At 39.9% G+C, this 25,149-nt stretch overlaps 1 protein-coding gene across 1 annotated transcript in view; it reads right to left on the minus strand.

Annotated features, from left to right (window-relative positions):
* Nucleotides 1–5,793: 5,793 nt before the first annotated feature.
* LOC131681177 (uncharacterized) overlaps nt 5,794–25,149 on the minus strand; it is a 78,015-nt gene continuing 58,659 nt past the window's right edge. The window contains exons 5-6 of the mRNA XM_058961887.1: nt 6,171–6,452; nt 5,794–6,106 (exon numbers count right to left, since the gene is read on the minus strand). Of these exons, the coding sequence (XP_058817870.1) occupies nt 6,010–6,106; nt 6,171–6,452 (379 nt within the window). The 3' untranslated portion in view covers nt 5,794–6,009. The remainder of the gene's footprint in view (nt 6,107–6,170; nt 6,453–25,149) is intronic.

A 25,149-nucleotide genomic window follows, 5' to 3' on the forward strand; every position in this document is an offset into this window, starting at 1 on the left:
AACCAAAATTACGAAAGAATCGAAAATATATACTGGTGGTTCCAACCGCAAAGTTTAGAACAAACATCGGGCAAAATAGTGGCTCTTTTGGTCAGAAATCGGACGGTCATGAATTGACAGTTCATGGATTTATTCACTGCCTGCTGATCGAAAATTGGAAAGTATTTGTTACTATTTATTTAGTTCTCATGTAATTTATTGATTATTCATCTTTTTTTATTCCCCACACGATTCTTTGGCATCCTCTTAAGCTTTTTTCTTGGTTCAAGACCAATAGTCGTTCGAAAACTGTTCATATATCGATCAATTTTTTCTGCTTTGTAACATTGCGGCATTGAAATGGTTAAATCTTAGAAATGGCCGTTTCGCAATCTAATCGCGATCTTGTCGCTATCTTGTTTTTTCGCAATTTTTGCTAATTTCCAGTGATAACAACAATATCATGATCATGAATATCTCCATTGGACCAAAGATTAACTCAAGATTACTAGGTCCCATACAAACGCTTCACAACTGATGGTCCAGCAACCGTGAACTGGTGAACTCAATAGTACTATGCTTCTGCTGCCCCCTAGTTAATAGGCGTCGATGGATTTTTAAATACGTCGGAAAAATGCCATGGCTACCAAACAAGCAAAGAAGAAAATTCTCTGTATGTAAACATGGTGTCGAAATCATCATGCAGAATTTATAAATATAATCAACTGTTCACTATAGAAACCTATTATCGTGATATCGAATTATTAGAACTACTGCAGGTTGGTTCAATTGCTTCTAATAATTAGAATTCTGAGTGAATGATGCACATAATAAAAGCAAGTAAGTAGTGTTAATCTTGCACTTTATTCCTTCGTCTGAAGCAGCCTTTTTTACTGTATTTCGCTTCGGAATTGGCTCTAAATTATCTGTCATCGAGTAGTATTATTGTTAATGAATTAATTTGGTTGAAGAACAGACTTTCGGTTAAAATGGAGTAAAAGCGGAACCTTAAAACTTCTCCTTTGTGTACATTTTCAATCGAAGTATTAATTTTGATATTTCGTAACAATATACATTGCCATAGCTACGACGATATAATAAAAGTGCTTGCTTTTTCGCAAAGCATCGCTTCAGTTTATTACTAGGCTGTCACTCTGACGGTGAACCGAGTTCATCGAGGGGTCGTCTTTTCTTGGTACATGGGAAATCTCTTACCACTCTATCTTGAGTTTATCTTTGATTGGACATTGAGTGTTCTAGTTGGGATTCTTAAGGAATCTTGTGACCAAACAACATGCTCGTTGTCTTGGCTACCTTTGCAACATGCGTGTGTTGCAAAGGTAGCCAAGACAACGAGCATGAGTTCACTATTAGTGATCTCAATATGGAAGAGATGTGCATGATGTTTATGGCGTAGATGTACGAAAATTCTCTTTTATGGACATGTATTCTACGCAGACCGTGTAATTTAAATCTTTGAGAAGCATACGCAAAATAATTAATATGCGCACATGGCAGAAGCACACTGTCATAAATTTGTTTTACAATTGATACTCGACAAGTCAACGAAATTTCCCATTGATCAATTCGTTCATAGCTTCGTGTCAGATGATAAGAGATCTCCCAGAAAAGAAATTCGATCACGGGCACTACACAAACAACGATACTGTATTCGTTACACGTTGATAATACAAGTATTCGCGCCAGAATTAAAATAGTAGCTCCCATGCTCAGTTTATGAGAGTATAGCTATCTGCATAAGTTTCCCTGATGAGTACCATACCAAGATAAAATTAATGCGCGAATAAAATTACTTCCTTGTTGGTATTTAGTCTATCGATACCTGATGTATCCTCTTCAAATGCATTTGGAGTCGAACCACCTCTCTGGTACTTCATGCGAAACTTCAGCGGTCATTCTATCCACAATTAGAAATTAAAGATGAACTGGACCACGCTTAACTAAAAACCAGCTTAATTTCTTCCTTGGAGAACTCGATACGTGAATTTACAGCCAGAGTGCAAAAATATTCAAAGATAGCCCACGCCATAATTCGCCATTTGTATTGGTGTTCGATGAGATTCAGGTAGAAATTTTATATAAGAGGCTTAAGAAAGAGCCTTATGGAAATTACAAGTAGCTGATTCAAGAAATTGCCGTATCACTATTAGAAAAGATAGTGTGCGTATCTCGCAACAAATTATACGAACAACATAACGAATAAGATAACAATTGCTACAGAATCGTAAGCTATTTTATTGGCCAAGACTACACAACACATTTGCTTTTTGGAGCGTTGAAAGCTGTGCAAGACAATCGTTCGTATCCTTCCTTTTGTGAAACGCAAATTGAATTTTGATAACACGCCGTTTACTTTCATCAAATTGTCTAGGCTTAGTAGAATGCAATCGGCCGACACGAATTATGGTAGAAAGCTTATTATCCCGGTTTATGAATAACAAGCAATGTTACTTATCTCCAGCCCCGTGGACCAATACTCTTCTGCAGAAACCAATTGTATAAATTCAATTATCAACGGTTTGCTGGATTAGGCACATTCTTCAAAAAAATGAGTTTGATTCTCTCCGACCTAAGAATTCCAATTCTGAACGAAAAAGATTCGCTCGCACATATTCCTCGAGTGTGGGATCTGCACTAATGTCAGCAACCCAATCCAGGTTCACAACTGAACAGAGCTTTATTGTTTTCTTTTCAGGAAAAATAGTGAAAAGAAATTATCCACGTTTTTAACCAAGAGTTAATATTGGCTCAAAATAGGTAGCAATAGCATTTCCCATTTGACTTCAGGAGAGAAAACTCACATCGTATATTCGAGGAATTCGCGTTTCTTTGTGCTCCGATTGGTTTCGGAACCCAATCGAGCAAAGCATGCATGATTGTCTATTTGATGTCAGAGTTGAGAAATACCATGAAAATGAACAAATCTTGAGTGCAAGTAAGTGCTACAAGTGAACGTACATGATAGAAAATTGAATGAAAAAATTAAATACTTATTATTTCTACTTAACTTCTGTATGATTCTGAAGAAGTTGTGAAAATTCCGTAGATTTCGCAAGTTAATCCGTAGATCCGTAGAAAGGAAAAAAATCCGTAGATCCACGGAAAAATCCGTAGGGTTGGCCACCCTGATGCGAGGATAGACTGAAGCGCTTCCCGCCGGGTAACATTCTTTACACAGATGGCTCTAAAATTGAACACAATGTAGGTTTCGGTGTAAATACTGTCCTCCTCAAGGAAAAATACAAGCTAGAGCTACCAGCAACAGTTTTTTCTGCAGAAATGATAGCCATTTACCAAGCTTGCCTGATCATCCAATCTTTATCATCTTGAACATTCTTGATATGCACTGATAGCCACAGTGCTTTGCAAGCGTTACAAACAAGAGAAAATAAGAAAATTAACACAATTATACTCGAAACTAAAAATTTATTGATGAATATGAAAAATAATAACCAGATCGGGAAGTTTGTGTGGGTTGGTATTGTCAGAGATACAATGAAACTCGAAATGCACTGCTGATAGACTTAGGAGCACACGGAAGAACATCGCCAAAACCAATAAGAGATATATTAGGTTCACAAGATATTGAAAGTACGAAGATCATTAACAGATTTATTACAGATTCCAAAATTACGCTTTAGATTAGACTAACTTGTTATAAAACGAAGCAAAAAACGTAAATATGAGCAATCTTCTTCCTACACCTTTTCCTTAATATCCCACCCATCCTCCCGTAGAAATTAATTAGTTCTAAGTTTTATTATTGCTATTGTACTGATACCCGGCCCTGTTTTGCTAAAACCGCTTATGTGCCTAATAAAGAATAAAAAAACAACTTTTTTCCTTAAAAGTGCCCAACTTGAATTATTGACGGTAGGTAGAGAACATGATTACCTATCTCGGAACAAAATTTCATCCAAATTAAAGATGGGTTTTTTGTAAATCGACTTTAAATTTTTAAAATCGATTTTTTCAGTGTAAGAGTTGATGAAGAATGTTTTCATTAATTTTATTCGAAAATTTAACTAATTTTTAGTAGGATTTGTTATTTTTAGACTATAGCCATTTGAAAAAAAAAATGGTAAAAAAAGTTTGACCCTTTACAAAAGACAGTATAGATCATTTTTGGAAAAACAAAGTATGCAAAGTGGTTTCTTGTGATGAAGTCTTCATGTACAGAAAGCTTCATTAAAATCTGAGAGGGTGCAGCCAACATTCGTTCGAGTTGGCGCGAACTTCGTCTTTTGGAGGATTTATCGGTCTCTAGCGGCGACATGTATCGGACTAACATTCCTGAAGATCTGCATTCGGGCGTGGTCGGCGTCGGTATTGATCACCATGCAGGGATCAATCTAGATTGCACAATGTGGCTCACCACCGTGTTATTCCCAAGCATGCTGTTCCAATAAACATTTTGCAATTACAATTGGTTCTGGCCAATAACGGAGTAGCAACCACGGGCGATCCACTTATTTGATCTTCAATCAGCAAAAAGTCTAGTCTAGTCTAGTCTACACATACACAGCCAATACATGTAGGGATCCTGGAAAATTGCAAACGTTCGTCCACATTTTTTCTTGTCATTATTAATGTTTGTGGCACATATTGAATATGACACAAGCATTAAAGCGGCCAGGCCAACTGTGCAGCGTACAAAATAAAGATGATTCAAAATTATACGGCAATCAAATTATTCATTCAATGAATAATTTAATCAACGGATTATTTTTAACCTTGAATAAGGAAGAAACGTGGACAACCGTACACAACCGTTTCAATTTGATGGGGGTTTGATAAATCGTTGGGAGTGACTTTGCTAAGAGGGTTAATGCCACTCCTTTGGTCCTAGGTTCCTGGGATGGGACAGAAGTATTCAGCCCTGCCCTGGCCAATGAGCCAGGGTTATAGCGCCCTTACTCGCTCTCTGATGTTCAATCAGCAAAAAGGGAAACAAAAGGCGAAACACACCTAAACTCCAATTTCTTTGGCAATTTGCAGCTTTTAATAATACTAATTAGTCTTTATTGAATCACAAGCAATAAACGAATACGAGTCTTCCACTAAATGTGTTAATTTTGAGAAATATATAAAATACCCAAACATTTTTACGGTGCCTTCGTGGTATTTAATCCGCTTGCCCTTAACGAGCTACCAGTCACCCCGTGTGAATAAGACATCTATTATTGAATTCCGCGGACAATAAATTTCGAAACGGCTCAATCAATAAATCGTAGAGTGAAAGTAAGGGCAATAAATACGGTAATAACAGATACCCACCTATGAACCGCACAATTCATCTCGCCGCCGCCGCGGTGCTTCCCGCGATAAGTGCTCATAGAAAATACACAGGCTCAAAAACGGAATGTGACCCGTTTGACCACCTTCGGTTCTTCTCTAACCGTCCAAACCGTCATACACGATAATCCAGCGTTCAACATGTCGTGTATTACACGTGAAAGGTTATGTTGGGCAAACAGCACCGCTCAGACGTACGAGGTGTGTGTGTGTGTGGTTTGGTCGTATCATTTGAGATAAGACGATCGTGTGACGTTCGTTCGGAGGAAGAGAAAAATCAGATTAACACAACTCGGGAATGCATCCATACGAACTCTTCAATGTGAGCCACTGTCATAATTGATTGAGCACCTTTTCGTTTCGCTAATAACCACTTCCAGCTGAGTGAGTCGGGGGGCCTCCGACAACGACCGCGGGCACTGAGCCAGTAGAATGACGCTTGTATTTAGTTGGTACTTTTATTTGAAGAGAAAATTTAAATTTACATAATATCAGCGCTGAGAAATTATCTTGTTATGTAACTTTCACTTCTTTACTCGCACACAATCGTGTTACAAGGCGCATCCACTTTTGAGTCACTGTTGATGGTACTTCACACGATATACAGACGTAATAATTATAATAATCGAAAAAGTCAATTTCGTCCCGCGTCTACGTTAAAAAACAGGTGAGGAAGTAGTGATGCTCTTCAAAAACCACAAACAAGCCCCAGGATCAAGTGTTTTCACAGCGAAATCTTGAACAGTCATTGTCTTTGATGGCGCGGAAAAGTTCCTCCAAACCACTCTGGCGGGCACGATCGGAGGGTGTCCTATCAAAAGATGAAGATCACGGTAAACATATTATTTATTATTCATACAAGCAAACAGTCTTACTCGTTGGCAATTTTCCACAACATCTTCGAGAGTACATCGGCATCGTGGTTAGTTCCGTAGCGGGCTAGTTCGCAAAACGATTTCTCCTCACAGCCACTTCCGGCCGTGAACGGCGGTAGGGACAACCGGCTGGGATCCACGTGGCCAACCGACAGAGCATTCAGCAACCCAAACAACGGATTGATTCCACCATCATCATCCTCGGATCGTTGTCGGATCGCATTGGTGAAGCTCCCGCCGGTACCACTTATTGGTGTCGGAGTTTGCATCTGCGCCGGTATTCTGTAATGTGAAAGATGGAAGTAAAATTCGAGCAAAAAAGCACTTGCTTAAAAGTAGCCCGCGAAACAACAACAGGTTACAACTAGCAGCGAGGGCAGCAATCGGGTCGACCCCAAAACCGGTGCCGGTCGGTTGGAGGTTGGTTGGTTGGTTGGTTGCGGAAATCGCGCGGTAAAGGTTACGTAAAGATTCGACATACTCTTTCCGGGGCTCGCCGCCGTAGAAATAATTTCACTTTTCTTCACCATAATTTGGACTCTTTTTGCCGCTGCTCGATCGGACGATCGTTGTTGGTTGCCGGAGGTACTAAATACAATGTATTTCATGACTTAACGATTTTTTATGGGTATGAGTTTATCTTTTTGAGGCGAAAATTGGTAAATCTTTACAAAAGGCTCGATCGTGTGAGACACCTTGCACTGCTGGGTAGTTCAAGCCTAGGAGGAATTTGGGCCTTTCCGCTTGATGCAGTTGTAATTTTCTTCCCCAAATAGGCCAACTATCGCGTAACAGATTTGATTACTTCACTCAGTGGTCGCTTTTTCCGCGTTTTGTGCGGATATTTAAATTTTAGATAGTTCGATTTCCACTACTATCGAAGCGGAACGTTTAATTTAGAGGATGAGTGAAGATGGTTAGTTAATCGAAATTTATCTGACAAGCCGAATCAGGTCCAGTGTGTTACTAGAGCTGTTGCAGGAGGACGTTCGTTAACATGGATGTGATGTTGTGCAACTAAGTAGTAAGTAGGTCACATTATGAAAGGTTCCATTGTTGAAAAGATATAGTTTCGAGGCAGATGACTGCTGTTACATATTAAAATTTGTTTCTTTCGAGGGTTGGGGACTGAATTGCAATTTGCGCTGCCCTGATTATTTTCATAAGTTGTTACATTATAGTTGGAAAGGCTCTCAAGTAAAATTCCAGAAAAGTTTTTTTTATTCGTAAAATGTTCAGTATTTGTAAAGGTAGCTACTCGAATATACAAATCCTTTTTGCCTTTCTCATATAAAGAAAGGCTATGCAATCACTCCAAAAATCGATCTTCAAACCGAGGCCCGGAGGGCCGAGTGTCATATCCCACTCGATTCAGTTCGTCCAGGTCGCAAAATGTCTGTGTGTGTATGTATGTGTGTATCTATGTGTGTGTCAAATAATGTCACTCAATTTTCTCAGAGATGGCTGAACCAATTTGCACAAAATCAAATGAACGGTATAACGCTCCCATAAGACGATATTGAATTTTTAGTTGATCGGACTTCCGGTTCCGGAGTTACGGGTTGAAGAGTGTGGTCACACGGCAAATTCTCATGTAAACTGGTAACCCTATGATGTCCGAATAATAATACATATTCAAATACGTTCAACATTACATGGATTTGAGGGGCTGGATCACTAATGACCAATTGAAGTAGTTTTGATCACATTGGTCACCTATGACGGATCTTTATGCCCCCTGGGAACTCGCCAAGTTCCCGAGCTAATTTCACACCTATTTCCCAGCAAACTCTTAACCGATGTTTACAAACTTTTCACTAACCTAGTCTCAAATGGAAGGTATAATATGAAGTTCGGTTTTGAACCCCTCCATCTACACCATCAACCCCCACCCTGTCAGACCAACCTCCCACATGCATTCCCTTCATCAACCCCGTATACTACAATAAGTTAGATGATTCCCGATGCATCCTCCCTCTCCCACTAATTATATCCCTTCCCTTCTCCACCATGAAGTTAACATGAAGACAACATTGAACTCACGCTGATTAAGCTATATAAATATTATATTTTTGTTTGTTTGAAGTGTGTCAGTATCGACATATTGCTTATCAGGTTCGTGACAGTCGTGCCATTAAATAATAGTTTGGATAAATGAGAAAGGCACAATTGCACCACTAGGTGGATTAAAACAGGTTTTTATTTAATAGATGCTAAAAATGTTTTGGACATTTTGGGGAGATCAATAATTGTTTGATGAATGATAGGAGCTTTATAAACCGCTTTTAAGTCTTCAGCAGATTTAATAATCTCTGAACAGCCTACTACCCAGAGAAAATTACGCATTTTCTAAACAATAGTAATTTCTAATCCAAACAGCCGCACAGTAGCACCTATACATACCAAAATGGGACAAAATCACAAAAATTAATATCATAGGGTAAGGTGGGGCAAATCCGACCGTTGGGTAAACCCGACTCCCCTCTGTTACCGAAAATCAGAAGCACTACTCGAGCTAATATCAATGTTGTCGTGTAGAGCATCGAAAATAATCATAATGGTGGTATGACAGCATTTTATTAGTCTACATTGAGATGCTCATACGACAAAAAGTGTGTTTTTACAACTTTTGATTTGACTTTTGGGCATCATTGACTACAGGATATCAGGGCCGGCGGAACACCCTTTTCCCGAGTGGGTACTAAGATTCGGAGTGATTTCTCCCCGGACTAAAGACAAGCTATTTAACATCATCGATATATCGCGTGATGTAACTAAACAACACTCGACCGTGTACAAAAAAGTTTTTTGTCTACGCACCCACCTGGGAAGTAGAAATTGATGGTGTAGTCTCCAAAAAGGGCCCTTATTGCGAAATAGGGAGTGCTCCTTCCAGATCCCTGTGCTTCAGTCAGTGAAAATTCTGGTATGCGAGCAATTGCGTTCAGCAAAAATCGAGGAGTAAAAGAAAACTTATTTTCCATCAGCCTCATTTCGAGCCTTTCCCCGGATTTGTTCTTCCAAAATTTGTTCTTTGGAACGGAGCTCGTCCATTTGTTTGCCTTTTTGTACTGCGGGGCATGGACTGCCGCCGTTGCAAACAACGGGCCTATTGTAGAAATAAAGCACGGTGTGGAAAATGCGGTGTGGAAAATGTCGCATGTTAAATCCGAATTATAGACAAAGATTTATTGATATTGTTTCCATATACATCGCACCTCAGCTGGTTCTAGAAGACTTCAACTCCCACGCTATGTCATGGGGTTGTCTTTATTATGATAACCTATCTATCTTACTGCGTAATATTCGCGACAATTTCAATATCCCCATATTTAAATGGAAATGAAACGAATGCCTACCAGCGCGGCCAAGCACGTTAGATTTATCGTTGTACTCTACCTCATTAGTGTGCTCATTGATCGAAAGAGCAACGCGTCCACTATATCCGAAACAATCGAATCAAAATAAGAAATTCCTCTGGAGTAAGTGTCCAACGTTTTGACTGGCTGGCTACACAGCGATTAAAGGTCAGTCGAAACGAATATCCGGCGCTAGCAACCGTGGACGGTTTCCCACTCCGTTATTGTCAGAGAGTGCTCAGAATTGTATGCGAAATGGTCCTATGAGGACTTTTTGAACGTCGGATCGCCCAAATTTTTTCGAATACTCGCGACGTTAGAAACGCAAATAATTGATGGAAACTGAAAAACGTGGCTATTGGCACCGGTTCGTCAACGGATTAACTAGACAAGCAATATTTCGTCTGGCAGCTGGGCCCTACGCTGTGTACTCGATTCGGCCTTTGTTCGGAATACATGGAACTAAGAATTCTTTATCGGCGACAACAGCATTCCACGTAAATTCATATTCAAATGATAGACGTTTCGTGATCAAAATTTAATAAGTAAATAATAGTAATATTTGTTCTTCAAATACACAAATTTATCTGACAGCAAAGTTACTCGCGCTAAGCATTCTCCCCACAAAACATGGTTTTATACGACCATGTCCACATCACTACAGTTCCCATGTCCACATCGTTACAGTTCCGCTTCGATCGATGGAGCATGGAAAGCACTCCTTATTTTCCAGGAGAAAATATGGGCGTTTTTAGATTCTTTATGTTAAAATCGTTCCTGATTGCATGATACGAATATTAGTTTTAGTTCTTTCGCATTGTTCTATTCCGGGTAATGAGAAAAGTGACACTTAGATTAGAATGGCAATGAGAAGGCGAACACTTAGGCATAACAAGGTAATATTTATTTCATAACTCTCCGAGCTCTCGATCGAAGCAGTTCGTTTTCTGGTGCTGTGCATAAAGTGAACAAGAATAAATTGTCAGTGAAGGTCAACCATTGTTCGAGGCAGTCTTTGTTCGCCGGTGCCCAGGCTGGTGAAGTGAATACCAGAATAGCCGGAATCGCCGCTATATAAGCTAAGTATTTTTTTTTTTCTTTCATTTCCCTTTCCCCGATCGGTCTCTACTTCTGCCCTTTCCCCTGAATATAAGTTTCATCTCTCGTTTACACCACGTGTTATCCTCGTGCCTAAATGGCCGAGGGCGAAGTAACATTGGATGGGAATGATATTCCCATGGATATACCGGATAAACCCGAAATTACTCCCTCCCCTGATTCCCCCAGTCCTCCCCGTATTAAAACATACCCAGCCAGTTCGACTGGACCCTGGGTGGTGTATTTCCGGCCCAACACGAAATCGCCCAATATTCTAGAAATCTCACGGGAGCTGACTGCCAACTACCCGTCCGTGGCTCAGATAACACGTGTTCGAGCTAATAAGATACGCGTTATAGTAAATGACCTCGACCAGGCAAACCAGATTGCTCGCAGCGAGCGTTTTACGAAGCAATTCAAAGTGTATGTGCCTTGTAGAGTTGTGGAGATCGATGGGGTCGTCGCCGAACCGGGTCTAAAGTGCGAAGACCTGTTGAAGTACGGGGTTGGCTGCTTTAAGGACCCTTCACTTCAAAAGGTGAAAATTCTGGAATGCAAGCAATTGTATTCCGCAAAAACTGAAGATGATAAGACAACTTATTCTCCGTCAGACTCGATTCGGGTGACTTTCTCCGGATCTGCTCTTCCCAACTACATCCTCCTTGACAAGGTTCGCCTACCAGTTCGCCTGTTCGTACCGCGGGTCATGAACTGCAGCAATTGCAAGCAACTGGGCCACACAGCCACTTATTGTGGCAATAAAAAACGGTGCGGCAAATGCGAGGGAGAGCATGGGGATGACGCTTGCGGTGGAGAAACTGAGAAGTGTATTTACTGTGGGGGCCCTCCGCATGCTCTTAAGTCATGCCCGGCGTACAAGCAGCGCGGGGATAAAATTAAGCGCTCCCTTAAGGATCGCTCGAGGCACTCTTATGCAGAAATGCTAAAGAATGCTTCGCCATCTGTCGCTTCCGAAAATTCCTTTGCTCTTTTGGCTGGCGTTGAGCAAGAAACTGACGACCCACAAGAGGGAACATCATTGGTTAACCCAGGGGAATCCAGGAAGAGGAGAAATCTAGCCTCCCCTACATTGCCTCGTAAGGGTGCCAAGGTGTCGTCCACTCAGAGTGCGCCAACCGCAATCAATAAATCCAACGGAAGTGATGCACAAAAGCCGAAGCAATTTGCTCCAGGACTTGGAAATATTAATTCTAACAAGGAGTACCCACCACTTCCAGGGACATCCAAAACCCCAAGTGTCCCCTTTTTTCAAACAGATACTCAGTCCAGTAGCGGACTAATGAAATTTTCTGACATAGTGGACTTAATTTTCACAGCTTTCAATGTTACTGATCCTCTTAAAAGCCTTCTGATACGTTTTCTCCCTATAGTGCAAACATTTTTGAAGCAGTTGACTACTAAATGGCCCCTCCTTGCAGCGATCGTATCCTTCGATGGCTAAGTCATCGAACGAGGTCACCGATTCGATCACTGCTCTACAGTGGAATTGCAGAAGTATCCTCCCGAAAATCGATTCCTTTAAATTTTTACTAAATAGTTTAAAATGTGATGCTTTCGCATTATGTGAAACTTGGTTAACTTCCGATATAAATCTCAACTTCCACGACTTTAATATAATTCGTCTGGATCGAGAAAACCCCTATGGAGGAGTACTTTTGGGGATCAAAAAGTGCTATTCTTTCAACCGAATTAACCTCCCTTCGACACCAGGCATTGAAATTGTCGCTTGTCAAGTTTTAATCAAAGGTAAAGACCTTTGCATTGCTTCCATCTACATTCCTCCTAGAGTATCGGTAGGGCACCGAACGCTTTGTAATATCGCGGAATCCTTACCGGCACCGCGGCTAGTTCTGGGAGACTTTAACTCGCACGGTACGGTATGGGGCTGTCTTCATGATGATAATAGATCAACATTAATCCAAGATCTTTGCGATAATTTCAACATGACCATCTTAAACACGGGAGAAATGACGCGGATTCCTACACCACCAGCACGCGCAAGCGCGTTGGATTTATCTCTATGCTCGACTTCGCTACAGTTAGATTGCATGTGGAAGGTGATCCCTGATCCCCACGGTAGCGACCATTTGCCTATCGTGATTTCAATTGCTAACGGTTCAAGACCATCGGAAACAATCAATGTATCGTATGACCTCACACGGAACATTGATTGGAAGAGTTACGCGACCGCGATATCCGTTAAAATCGAATCCACTCAAGAACTTCCTCCGGAGGAAGAGTACAGGTTTTTGGCTGGCTTGATTCTCGACAGTGCGAATCAAGCTCAGACTAAACCAGTACCCAGCGCGAATACCCATGGACGGTCTCCCACCCTGTGGTGGGATAAAGAGTGCTCAGAGCTGTACGCGGAAAAATCCACTGCATATAAGGCCTTCCGGGAAGACGGGTTACCCGCTAGCTATCTACAGTACGCGTCGTTAGAAAGGCGAATGAAGAGTCTAATGAAAGTTAAAAAACGCAGTTATTGGCGCCGGTTCGTCGACGGGTTAACGAGAGAAACAGCGATGAGCACTCTTTGGGGTACGGCTCGACGTATGCGTAACCGTAATAGTACCAACGAGAACGTGGAATATTCAAACCGTTGGATATTTGCTTTCGCCAAGAAGATCTGTCCGGACTCTGTCCCGGTACAGAAAATGTACCGCGCCGCGTCTCCTCACGATACCGCGAACGAAACACCGTTTTCGATGGTGGAGTTCTCACTTGCTCTCTTATCATGCAACAATAACGCCCCAGGATTAGACAGAATCAAATTCAACTTGCTGAAGAATCTACCTGACACTGCAAAAAGGCGCTTGTTGAATTTATTTAACAAGTTTCTTGAGGGTAACATTGTCCCTCATGACTGGAGGCAAGTGAAGGTCATCGCCATCCAAAAACCAGGAAAACCAGCCTCCGACCACAACTCATATCGGCCGATTGCAATGCTGTCCTGTATTCGGAAGTTGTTCGAGAAAATGATCTTGTTTCGCCTCGACAGTTGGGTTGAAGCAAATGGCTTACTGTCAGATACACAATTTGGCTTCCGCAAAGGCAAAGGGACGAACGATTGCCTTGCGTTGCTTTCTACAGAAATCCAAATGGCCTATGCTAACAAAGAGCAGATGGCATCAGTCTTCTTGGATATTAAGGGGGCTTTTGACTCAGTTTCTATCAACATTCTGTCAGAGAAGCTGCACCAGCATGGTCTTTCGCCAATTTTAAATAACTTTTTGCTAAACCTGTTGTCTGAAAAGCACATGCACTTTTCGCATGGCGATTTAACAACATCGCGATTTAGCTACATGGGTCTTCCCCAGGGCTCATGTCTAAGTCCCCTGCTCTACAATTTCTACGTGAATGACATTGACGATTGTCTTGCCAATTCATGCACGCTAAGGCAACTTGCAGACGACGGGGTGGTCTCTGTTACAGGGCCCAAAGCTGCCGACTTGCAAGGACCATTACAAAATACCTTGGACAATTTGTCTGCTTGGGCTCTTCAGCTGGGTATTGAGTTCTCCACGGAGAAAACTGAGTTGGTTGTTTTTTCTAGGAAGCGTGAGCCGGCGCAACTCCAGCTTCTATTAATGGGTGCAACGATCAACCAGGTTTTCACATTTAAATATCTCGGGGTCTGGTTCGACTCTAAAGGTACCTGGGGATGTCACATTAGGTATCTGAAACAGAAATGCCAACAAAGGATCAATTTTCTCCGAACAATAACTGGAACATGGTGGGGTGCTCACCCAGGAGACCTGATCAGGTTATACCAAACAACGATATTGTCGGTGATGGAGTATGGGTGTTTCTGTTTCCGCTCCGCTGCGAACATACACTTCATCAAACTGGAGAGAATCCAGTATCGTTGCTTGCGCATTGCCTTGGGTTGCATGCACTCGACCCATACGATGAGTCTCGAAGTGCTGGCGGGCGTTCTTCCGCTAAAAAATCGATTTTGGGAACTCTCATATCGATTGCTCATCCGATGCGACATTCTGAACCCGTTGGTGATTGAAAACTTCGAGAGGCTCGTCGAGCTTAATTCTCAAACCCGATTTATGGCCTTGTACTTCGACTACATGGCACAGAGCATTAATCCTTCTTCATATACTCCCAGCCGTGTTCGTCTCCTAGATACTTCTGATTCTACTGTATTCTTCGACACATCCATGAAGGAAGAGATTCGTGGAATCCCGGACCATATACGCCAGCAAGTGATCCCCAATATATTTTATAATAAATTCCGAGAAGTCCACTGTGACAAAATGTTCTACACTGACGGATCAAATCTCGATGGGTCCACTGGCTTCGGTATCTTCAACAATACTATCACCGCTTCATTCAAGCTCAATGATCCCGCTTCAGTTTACGTCGCAGAGTTAGCTGCAATTCAGTACACCCTTGGGATCATCGACACTCTGCCCACAGATCACTACTTCATCATTTCGGACAGCCTCAGCTCCATCGAGGCTCTTCGTGCGATGAAGCCCAAAAAGCAATTCCCATATTTCCTGGGGAAGATACGGGAGTCCTTGTGTACGTTATCTGAAAACTCTTATCAAATTACCTTTGTTTGGGTCCCCTCTCATTGCTCTATCCCGGGCAATGAAAAGGCCGACTCATTAGCAAAGGTGGGCGCATTAAATGGTGACATATACGAAAGACCAATCTGCTTCAACGAATTTTTTAGTATTTGTCGTCAGAGGACACTCAACAGTTGGCAAACCTCGTGGAGCAATGGTGAACTTGGACGATGGCTACATTCCATTATCCCAAAGGTATCAACGAAGCCTTGGTTCAGGGGGATGGATGTGGGTCGGGATTTTATTCGTGTAATGTCCCGACTTATGTCCAACCACTACACCTTGGATGCGCATCTGCGGCGTATTGGGCTTGCGGAGAGTAGTCTGTGCGCTTGTGACGAGGGCTATCACGACATCGAGCACGTTGTCTGGGTATGCGCCGGGTACTTGGACGCCAGGTCTCAGTTAAAGGATTCCCTTCGGGCCCGAGGTAGACCACCCAATGTCCCAGTCCGAGATATACTGGCAAATCGTGATTTCCCCTATATGTCCCTTATTTATACTTTCATAAAAACGACAAATATCCCAATTTAGCCCCTCTCTTTTTATTTCTCGTTTTAGAAGCTTTCTCTTGCCTTGTGGGACCGATCAGCTCCAGACTGCAACTATGTAACCGCCGTCGCACTTACCACTACGGAAACTGAAGCGAGAGCGACTCAAGGTCCGATGACTTTTGAAGGATTCCCCGCGGGTCCGAAGAATACCATCCGCCAATCCGACCTACTAGACTGAGGCGGTAATCTTTCGCTGATCTCCCGTTTGAGCGAAAGTTGCAAGTTTTGCTCTTCTCTCCCGGTCACCATCTACGCTTTCTCTCCCCTGTCCTTGATACAACTGCTTCTACAGCCCCCCTCTGAATATCTTGACCAAGCATAAGTCTCCGCTAAAAAAGTTCAAATTTGTATTCTGTATTCCTAGTTTTAAGATAGTTGTAATTTTACCTCTTTGTTAAAACTATTGTCCCCCATCTTGTAAATAGAATTGTATCCCTAGTCTTGAAACACCTGCGAATTTTCTCATAAATATTTGTTCCCCCTTTTGTGTACCAAACTATATTGTTAGTTTTAAGATGACTGTAAATATTTTCTAAAAATTATTACTATTGAATTCCTTGTTTTAAAATTTTTTCATAAAAAAAATCTTTCGCCCCCTCTCTTGTATATAGAATCTTATTTCTAGTCTTAAGATAGCTGTAAAATTTTTCTTTTTTAAAAAAATATTTCAACATTGTAACCTCCTAGTTTTAAAATATACAAAATGTAAAAACAAAAGAATTTGGCACCGCCAAGCTAACGCATTTGTGCCTATCAAATAAACGAAATGAATAAAAAAAAAAGGTAATATTTGTGAAAGATCGCACAGCTTTAACGAATTTTTTAGTATTTCTTGTCTGAGGACGCTAGAAAATTGGCAAATTTCGTGGGATAATGGAAGTTTAGGAATCCCAAAGGCATCAACTAACCTTGGTTAAAAAGGAAGGATGAAGGTCGTGACTTCCTTCAGGTGGCAATCATTATACGTTGAATGCGCTTCTCCGGGGTATTGGGGTGGTGGAGAGCGTTATCTGCGCTTGCGATGACAGCTATCACGACATTAAACATGTTGTCGGGTCGTGCGCCGTGTTCTACACACCAAAAAATCAGAATTTTACCCCTGAGGTAATTCCAAACTTGCCACAATCTAACAAACCGTAATCGACGAAATGACGAAAAATAACCGTGATCTGTTTAATTTTACATGAAACATGTACTTTCCATGCGCAGTGCCATACAATTACACTCCTCAACATTTAAAAAAAAGCGTCATATGTGGAGTAAAATTACGTGACTCGCAAAATTCAAAGACTTGTAAAATTAAAATCAAACGTAAAGTTATGTAATTTTTGATGCTCGCATATGTCATGGTCAGGAGACGTAAATTTACACGATTTTTTAATATGTGTATAGCGCCAGATCTCCGGTAAACGAATCCGTTCGACCTGGTTCTAGTTCGAGATGTGGTGACTATCCTCCAAACTTATTTATATCTTCTCTTTTGGTTGACTTGCTAAACAGCTACCTGCAAATCTGATCCCAAGAGTTACTAGCGGATCCAAGGAGGCCAGTCGACGATCCGGTTCATGATGTCCTGATAGTGATCTTCCGTTTGCTACAAAGCTACAAGTTCAATTTCTTTTTATCCCTGTTATATTTGTCCGCCCTCTCCTCGCTTTCTATGCTACTGATGTTGGAATCAACAATCTTTTGCTTTCCTTATAAAAAGTCTACTGATTGTCTAGTTATTGTTTCTCCTTGTTCCAATTTTTAATTAAATGATTGTTCATGTTAAAACATTACAAATTGTATAATATTTCTAACTGCATCCCATAGTCTGAATAAAATTGCATTAATATTATTTGAGTATAAATATAAAAAATATACCAAATTTCAAGCAAATCCTAATTATTATCCCATATTCTCAAAAAAAATAAATTGTATAGCAAAGAAATTTGTATCTGAAAAAAATATGCAATTGTTTTACATCAAGGATTTCCAACGCAGGATTTTTGTGCGCAAGACCAATACGTGGTTAATCTTAGGTTTTGTTTTGTTCCAAATTTTCGAGTGGGTAATTCCCCCTCGGTTATTTTCGAGTGGGTAGTACTACCCATACTACCCACGCATTCCGCCGGCCCTGCAGGTTATTTCTGATTGTTAAAGTGATTGCATAATAAATGTAAGTGGATTTAAATTCTTTGATTTAAGCCCTACAAAGTGCATAGATGAATCCAGTTCAACCTTTTCCAAATATTTTTTAATTGCATCGTAATGAAAAATGACGCGGTGGGGCAAATCCGACCTCTAAATATTGGGGTATATCCGACCGCTTTTTTGCTAAGAAAATTTTTATTTATCAAATTGAAATATTTTTTTTATTGTTATTATTTATTATTTTTAGTCAAAATGGTACATAATTACAAACAAAAGACACAAAAACGTGATGATTATAGTATTCGTCGAGCAATTGCTCCGATGCAAATGGGAATATCATTACGTGCTACTGCTCGTGATTTTAGCATTCCAAGATTGATATTGAACTCCATTTTCTTCATGTTACAATTCAATAACATAACATTCATTGATTTATCATTGAAAAACCATAAAATTTGAGTAATATCTGCACTAAATCAACCAAAAACATAGGGGGTCGGGTTTACCCCACCATTTTTGAAAACAGCAAAAATGAACATTTTTGTAAAACGCTTGTATCTCAAGATAGTCCGAAGATCCATATAAAATGATATATACAGAAAGGAGTCTAACCTTTAATTTGGTATATAAAACAACTTGATCCGATGTAAAATGAGCATTTTACAGCCAAAACCATTTACTAGGTCGGATTTGCCCCACCTTACCCTATCATATAACATACAAATATAACTACAAATTGGACCTTTAACTAATTTTGGGTCACTGAAACCATTTCAGCTATTAATTTTCAAATCACATAATCCTTTTTTCGATAATTTTTATGTAAATCAATTTGAATAATCGTCAATAATAGTAGCAGCATCAAATCCAATAGCAGAAATGGTTTTCAAAACTAATAAAAATTACTACATTTTCAATAAATAATTTTATATTTCGGTAACTAATTTGTAAGATGATTTGTGAGCTACAGTGTCTCTACATAATGGTAATTTCAAAAACATGCATATAAATTCGTTGGAGTGGGTAAAACGGGGGACTGTATACTGAAACTACACTAAATTCTGAGCCAGGCCATCTCAAAAATTATGATACATCCAATTTCTCAATTGCTTTTCTTTAATAATTCTTTAATGCAGAACAAACGTAAATGATTACTGCACAGAAAGCTAGAACCACTGGGAACCTGCTCCTATGTCATATGAGGCGATTAACAACATGCTAGGAGTTCCTAGATCAAGGTATTGATCCGTATCGAAGACTTAACCTGGACGGACCTTAAGTTTTTGCATCATATCCTTTATCCATTCTATATTGAGTAAATCACTGACATATAGTCACCTTTTCTGATTCGCTATTCCCGATTGTGTACCAATATTTTAGGTTTCTTCTGGTGGTTGTGCAATGGCCGTAAAGGATGACGTCTAATTCCACACTAAGCAACAGCATGTATTAATATACCGGCTTATCCACGCCATAGGTATAACTTTCAAAGCTTTGGCTTAAAAACCGTATTTAAAAAAAGCAAACTTTACATTTAATTTTTTTTTTGAATTGGCCTGAGATGAAGCTGTCGAATTACACAAAAAGTTTTTTGTGTGGCAAGTCATCTGTAGATGTGTCAAAGTAAGCCAGATATTTTATTAAATTACCGATATGTCTACATTGACGAATACCTGCAAAAGAGGTTGAGGTCTCATGAAGGTCTGACACTAGCTTTGTACTACTTTTGCTTTCCTAAACAGTGGTAAACATTTGAACACTCCAGAACTTCACTCTGTCAGAAAATATAGGGCCATCGGAAGCTTAAACTTCGTAAAATCGCACTCCTGGTCCTTTCTTCAAAATCATCCAGTGAATTACTCTGGGTCACATCTTCGAGTTTGAACCGCTCTTATGATAGTCGGTCTTTGCCAGTATTGCTCTTCTCCCACCCATTCTCCTTTTGAACCGCCGAGGGATCAAAAGCCCTTGTCGTTGTGTTTGTTATATTTATTACGCATGTAGATTGCAATTTGGCATTTAACCCACCTATGGAAACGTCTCTGATAGGGAGAGTGGAGATGCTAACTTGTCATTAACATTTCGCTGTGAATTGTCATATTCATTTGGAATATCTTTTATACCTTTTGTACGCTTGCTTTGTACTGCAAACTAAGGAAATAATCATTGAAGTGTTAATAAGAAGCAATACTCCCAATGGCTCGCTGTTCGGAGTTCAAATTGCTCGTTTCAAATTATCGGAAATTGATCCCAAGCGACTTTCGTACATATTGTGGCGTAACCAAGAGGAGTTTTGAGGGTAACCGAAGATAAAGAAAATTAAAACAATTGTCAAGTTAGTGGCTATTTATGATGTGAATTTGAGTACTGAATTAAATGGCGTAATATAATTTCGAATACAATGATTCGTTCTTAACTTATGAACTTTAATAGCGAAGAGAAGTAAAATAAATGCTGCAACACAGTTTTACGGTCAGCTTTGGAGGTTTAGTATTTTCGAAGAATTTTGTAATATAAAATATCTTTTGATTAAATAATTTTGGTGAATAATCCTCCCATATGGATGTATAATTTCTTCAAACAAATTTAGTCTCGAAGAACTTGGTGTCTTCAATAAAGTTTTCGAGAATTTTATTACAAATAATGTAACTGAAGGCATGAATGCTTCATATATTCAGGATATAGAGATATATCAGGCTATTTGCGAAAGTAACCTTTGAACTTTCAATATTTTATCAAATTTACATTATATTGAAGCAATTTCGAAAATCAATCGATTTTCGTCACAAACCCCCCCCCTCAACCAAACCAAACTTCTGGCTACGCAACTTAGTACTGATGATGCTCAAAAACATTAGTCAAGCAGAATCATTCGCTTCCAAGAACAACATGAAACACATCATTGAATATAATGACATTTAGATGTTGACAGTATTGAAATAAAGATACATGACCTGGCTTCACGTACTAGTTCCCCCGCTAAATCATGTCAAAATACGGAGAGATGAATAGGAAGATACCTGGAAGAACTTCTTCCCAAGACTCCGCAACGGCATTCGTGTGGTGAGAATGCGTCCGACCCCATTCCCTCTTACTTGACTTTCACATGCAAATCACCTCATGGTGTTCAATATTCTCAACGAACACTAGTCACGTACCCGGGACAGATTCCTACATGTTAATATTGTGATCAGCTGCCACACCACGGAAAACCTTGCGCGGAGGCTGCTAAGGAAATTCCACCTGCTACGACCAAAGCCAGTATACCATTATCGTATTCTAAACCACAACCGGTTGGTAAAGTAACGACTACGGACCCGGCATTAACAAACACTAGCTCAACAGCGATCGGGCCCAGTACCACTAAACCAACTGCCATTAGCAACATAGAAGTAAAAACGATTACAGCAAATGTTTCCAAATCAATAACCAACACCACCAATAAAGAATCAAATACCGATGAAGAAGGATTTATAATAAAGGGCGAACATGAAATTATTGCGACACATTCAACAGGGCATAACTTTTTTACCATTGGGTAAAAATCAACCAAATTTTGCACACTTTCTCATTGATGTGTATTGTTTACATGCTGTCAAACTCGAAGTCGTGTTTTTCGATTCAACGAAAATGGAGGTGAACCAACGCGAGTCGAGAGAACAAATTCTTTCCAAGCACCTGGAATTTCCTGACCTGTCACACCGGCAGTTGGGAAAAATGTTGAACATTCACCATTCAACCGTCTCCAGAGTGTTGAAGCGGTTCCAGGAGCGGTTGACGTTGGACCACGGCAAAGGAGCTGGAAGCAAACCGGGACCGGAGAACAAAAAGACGGAGGGAAAGCGGATGATTAAAGCAAATCCCAACGTCTCAAGCCGTGATTTGGCTAAAAAGATCGGCATGTCGCAGAGCTACGTCCAGAATGCAAAGAAGAGAGCTGGACTACATACATACAAGGTACAGAACTTCCCAAACCGCGATGAGCGGCAACAATCGACGGCTAAAACTCGGGCACGGAAGCTCTACGAGAAGATGCTGACAAAATATGGCTGCTGTGAGATGGACGACTAAAGTATATAAAAGCCGATTTTAAGCTAATTCCGGGGTTGGAGTTTTTTCACCGGCAAGAGCAAGTTCTATGTGGACGACAAATTTAAGACGAAAAAAATGTCGACGTTCGCCTCCAAATATCTCATTTGGCAGACCATCTGCTCTTGCGGACTGAGGAGTGAGCCTTTCGTGACAAAGGGCACAGTAAATGGCGAGATCTACAAATCTGAGTGCCTCGAGAAGCGTCTTTTGCCGTTCTTGCAGCAGCACGACGAAGCTCCGCTATTTTGGCCAGATTTGTCATCATGCCACTATTCTAAAAGTGTCCTGGCGTAGTATGAGGCCAATTCTGTCCATTTTGTTCCAAAGGACACTTTTTCAAAATCCCAGTGTCGTAGATGCCAAAGGCTGAAAAAATTGTCATTTGGATTCCAAATGTATGATCTTTGGTAATAAATCGCACACAAAAAATACTTGTCCGGTGAAAAAATCACAAAAACTTTCAAATGCCCTAATTGTAGCGAAAACCATAAATCGAATTTTTGGGCTTGGCTTACTCGAGAAAAATATAAATTCTCGTTCAAAGCAACAAAAACAACAAATAAAAAATGCATCTACTTCTTCAGGTACACATCAGGAAAACAAGTTTAAACGTGCTAATCCACTTCAAAATAGAATAACTTCTCTACCTATACCAGGTTCTTCTGTCTCCGTCACACCATCCTACAACGGTGTTTCATCTTATGCTTCAGTGGCAGGTAAAATAACGGCTACGTCGCCTCCAATCTCGTTTGCATCCAACGCTTCCTTTAGTCCAACGGATCTAGGTAAAGAAACGGAAGGAAATTGAATTTTTTGCAAGAATCCATGCTGTAGCTGATGATTGCTATGTTAAATTCTACCTCCATGTTTGAAGCTTTTCATACTGGGTGGGAATTTGCTAACAAAATTGTAATTAAATTAAAGTCAATTATGTAATGAATGCTCGTTCACTTGAAACGTCGGAAGACGAATTTTTCAATTTCTTGAGGACACATAATGCGCATGTAGCCGGTGTGACCGAAACTGTTTTAAAACCAAATATTAAATTGAAGAGTAACTCTAATTTTGTTATTTATCGATTTGATCGAATAGTTGGATTCGGCGGAGGAATCACAATAGCGGTTAATCGCAGGATCAAACATTCTGTTACGCCGTCTCTTGACACCAAGGTGATCGAGAGTGTGGGTATTGAAGTTGATACCGATTTTGGTATAATTTTTCTAGCTGCAGAGTATTTGCCTTTTCAATGCACTGGCGAGCAAATTATTTTCTTGAAAGGAGACTTACAAAAACTTACAAGAAATCGGTCGAAATTCTTCATAATCGTTGATTTTAACGCCAAACACCGATCGTGGAATAATGCTCAAAACAATTCCAACGGTAAACTGATTATTATTCAATTTTGTTCCCGAATGGATCTAAGTACTATTCGTCTGTAAGTAATTCACCAACAATTGATTTAGTTTTGACAGATCAAAGCCATATTTCTAGCGAATTGATTACACATGCTGACTTTGATTCTGATCATCTTCACTTCTAACTTTTTCACTTTCTCACGAAGTTGTTTCCAATCCCATTTACTCAGTGTTTAATTATCACAAAGCGAAAGGTACAAAACTTACAAAATAAAGATGACATTGATACGGCATTACAAAATTTAAATGATTCTATAGTTGATGCTAGAAATTTATCAGTTTACCAACAACATAGATAAAATTTAATACTCCTATTATTGACGACGATCTTCAACTTCTGATTCGCTTGAAGAATGTTCGAAGACGTCAATATCAACGTTCTCGTGATCCTGCTATGAAATGTATCTATCAGGATCTACAAAAAGAAATTAAGCATAGATTCACACTCTTAAGAAATGAAAATTTCGCGAAAGAGGTTGTACAAATCAAGCCAAATTCTAAACCTTTGTGGAAACTTTCTAAGGTTCTTAAGAAACCTCAGAAACCAATTCCAGCTTTGAAGGAAGGTGACCACATACTTCTTACAAACGAAGAAAAAGCTCGAAAGCGAGCGTAAATAATTTTAATCTCAACGTTGTGAGTCCTATTGAAAACGAAGTCTTACAAAAATATGAAAACGGTTCCAATCAAGTATTTTCTCTAGACGATATTGTAAATTATTTGAAAAAATCATCCTAACTAGAATGATGTCACATATCAATGAGAATTCTATTTTTCTTCCTGAGCAGTTTGGATTTCGTATTGGACATTCAACTACTCATCAACTTGTGAGAGTAACTGACATGATAAAGGCAAATATCTCAGAGGGCTATTCCACTCTTCTAGACATCGAAAAAGCTTTCGACACTGTTTGGCACAAAGGATTAATTGCCAAAATGTGGGATTTCAATTCCAATTTACATAATAAAGATAATTAAAAATTATCTTACTAACCGTACCCTACAGGTTTCTTATCAGAATTGTAAATCTAATAAGCTACCCGTAAAAGCAGGTGTCCCTCAAGGGTCAAGTGTCGCACCAATCCTATACAATATTTTTACCTCTGATCTTCCAAATCTACCTACAGGCTGCAAAAAGTCACTTTTCTGTGATGATGCCAGTATCTCAGCCACTAGTAGGAGTCTTCGTATTAACTGCAGTCGACTGCAACAAAGCTTGAATATTTTCGATGATTACCTGAACAAATGGAAAATTTCCACTAATGCAGCAAAAACACAATTGATTGTATTTCCGCATAAGCATAAGGGTTTGTATTTAACGTGGTCAGAATACTTGGGTTTGATTTACGATAAAAAGCGTACTTTTAAGGATCATATTGAAGGAATCCAAACAAAATGCAACAAATAAATAAAATGTTTATATCCTCTTATAAATAGGAATTCTAGGCTCTGCCTAATGAACAAACTATTAATTTATAAACAAATATTTAGACCTGCAATGCTATACGCAGTGCCAATCTGGGTAAGTTGTTGTGCTAGTAGGAAGAAAACGCTTAAAAGGATTCAGAATAAAATTCTCAAAATGATTTTGAAGCGTCCTCCCTGGTTTAGCACAAACGAGCATTAGAAATTATGACGAACAGTATTAGCACCTTCCGACAAAAATCGTTGCAATCACCAATTGCAACGATTAGCTCTCTTTATAGTTTATAAGTTAGT

The sequence above is a fragment of the Topomyia yanbarensis genome, chromosome 2, assembly GCF_030247195.1.
Source record: "Topomyia yanbarensis strain Yona2022 chromosome 2, ASM3024719v1, whole genome shotgun sequence".
NCBI lineage: Eukaryota > Metazoa > Arthropoda > Insecta > Diptera > Culicidae > Topomyia > Topomyia yanbarensis.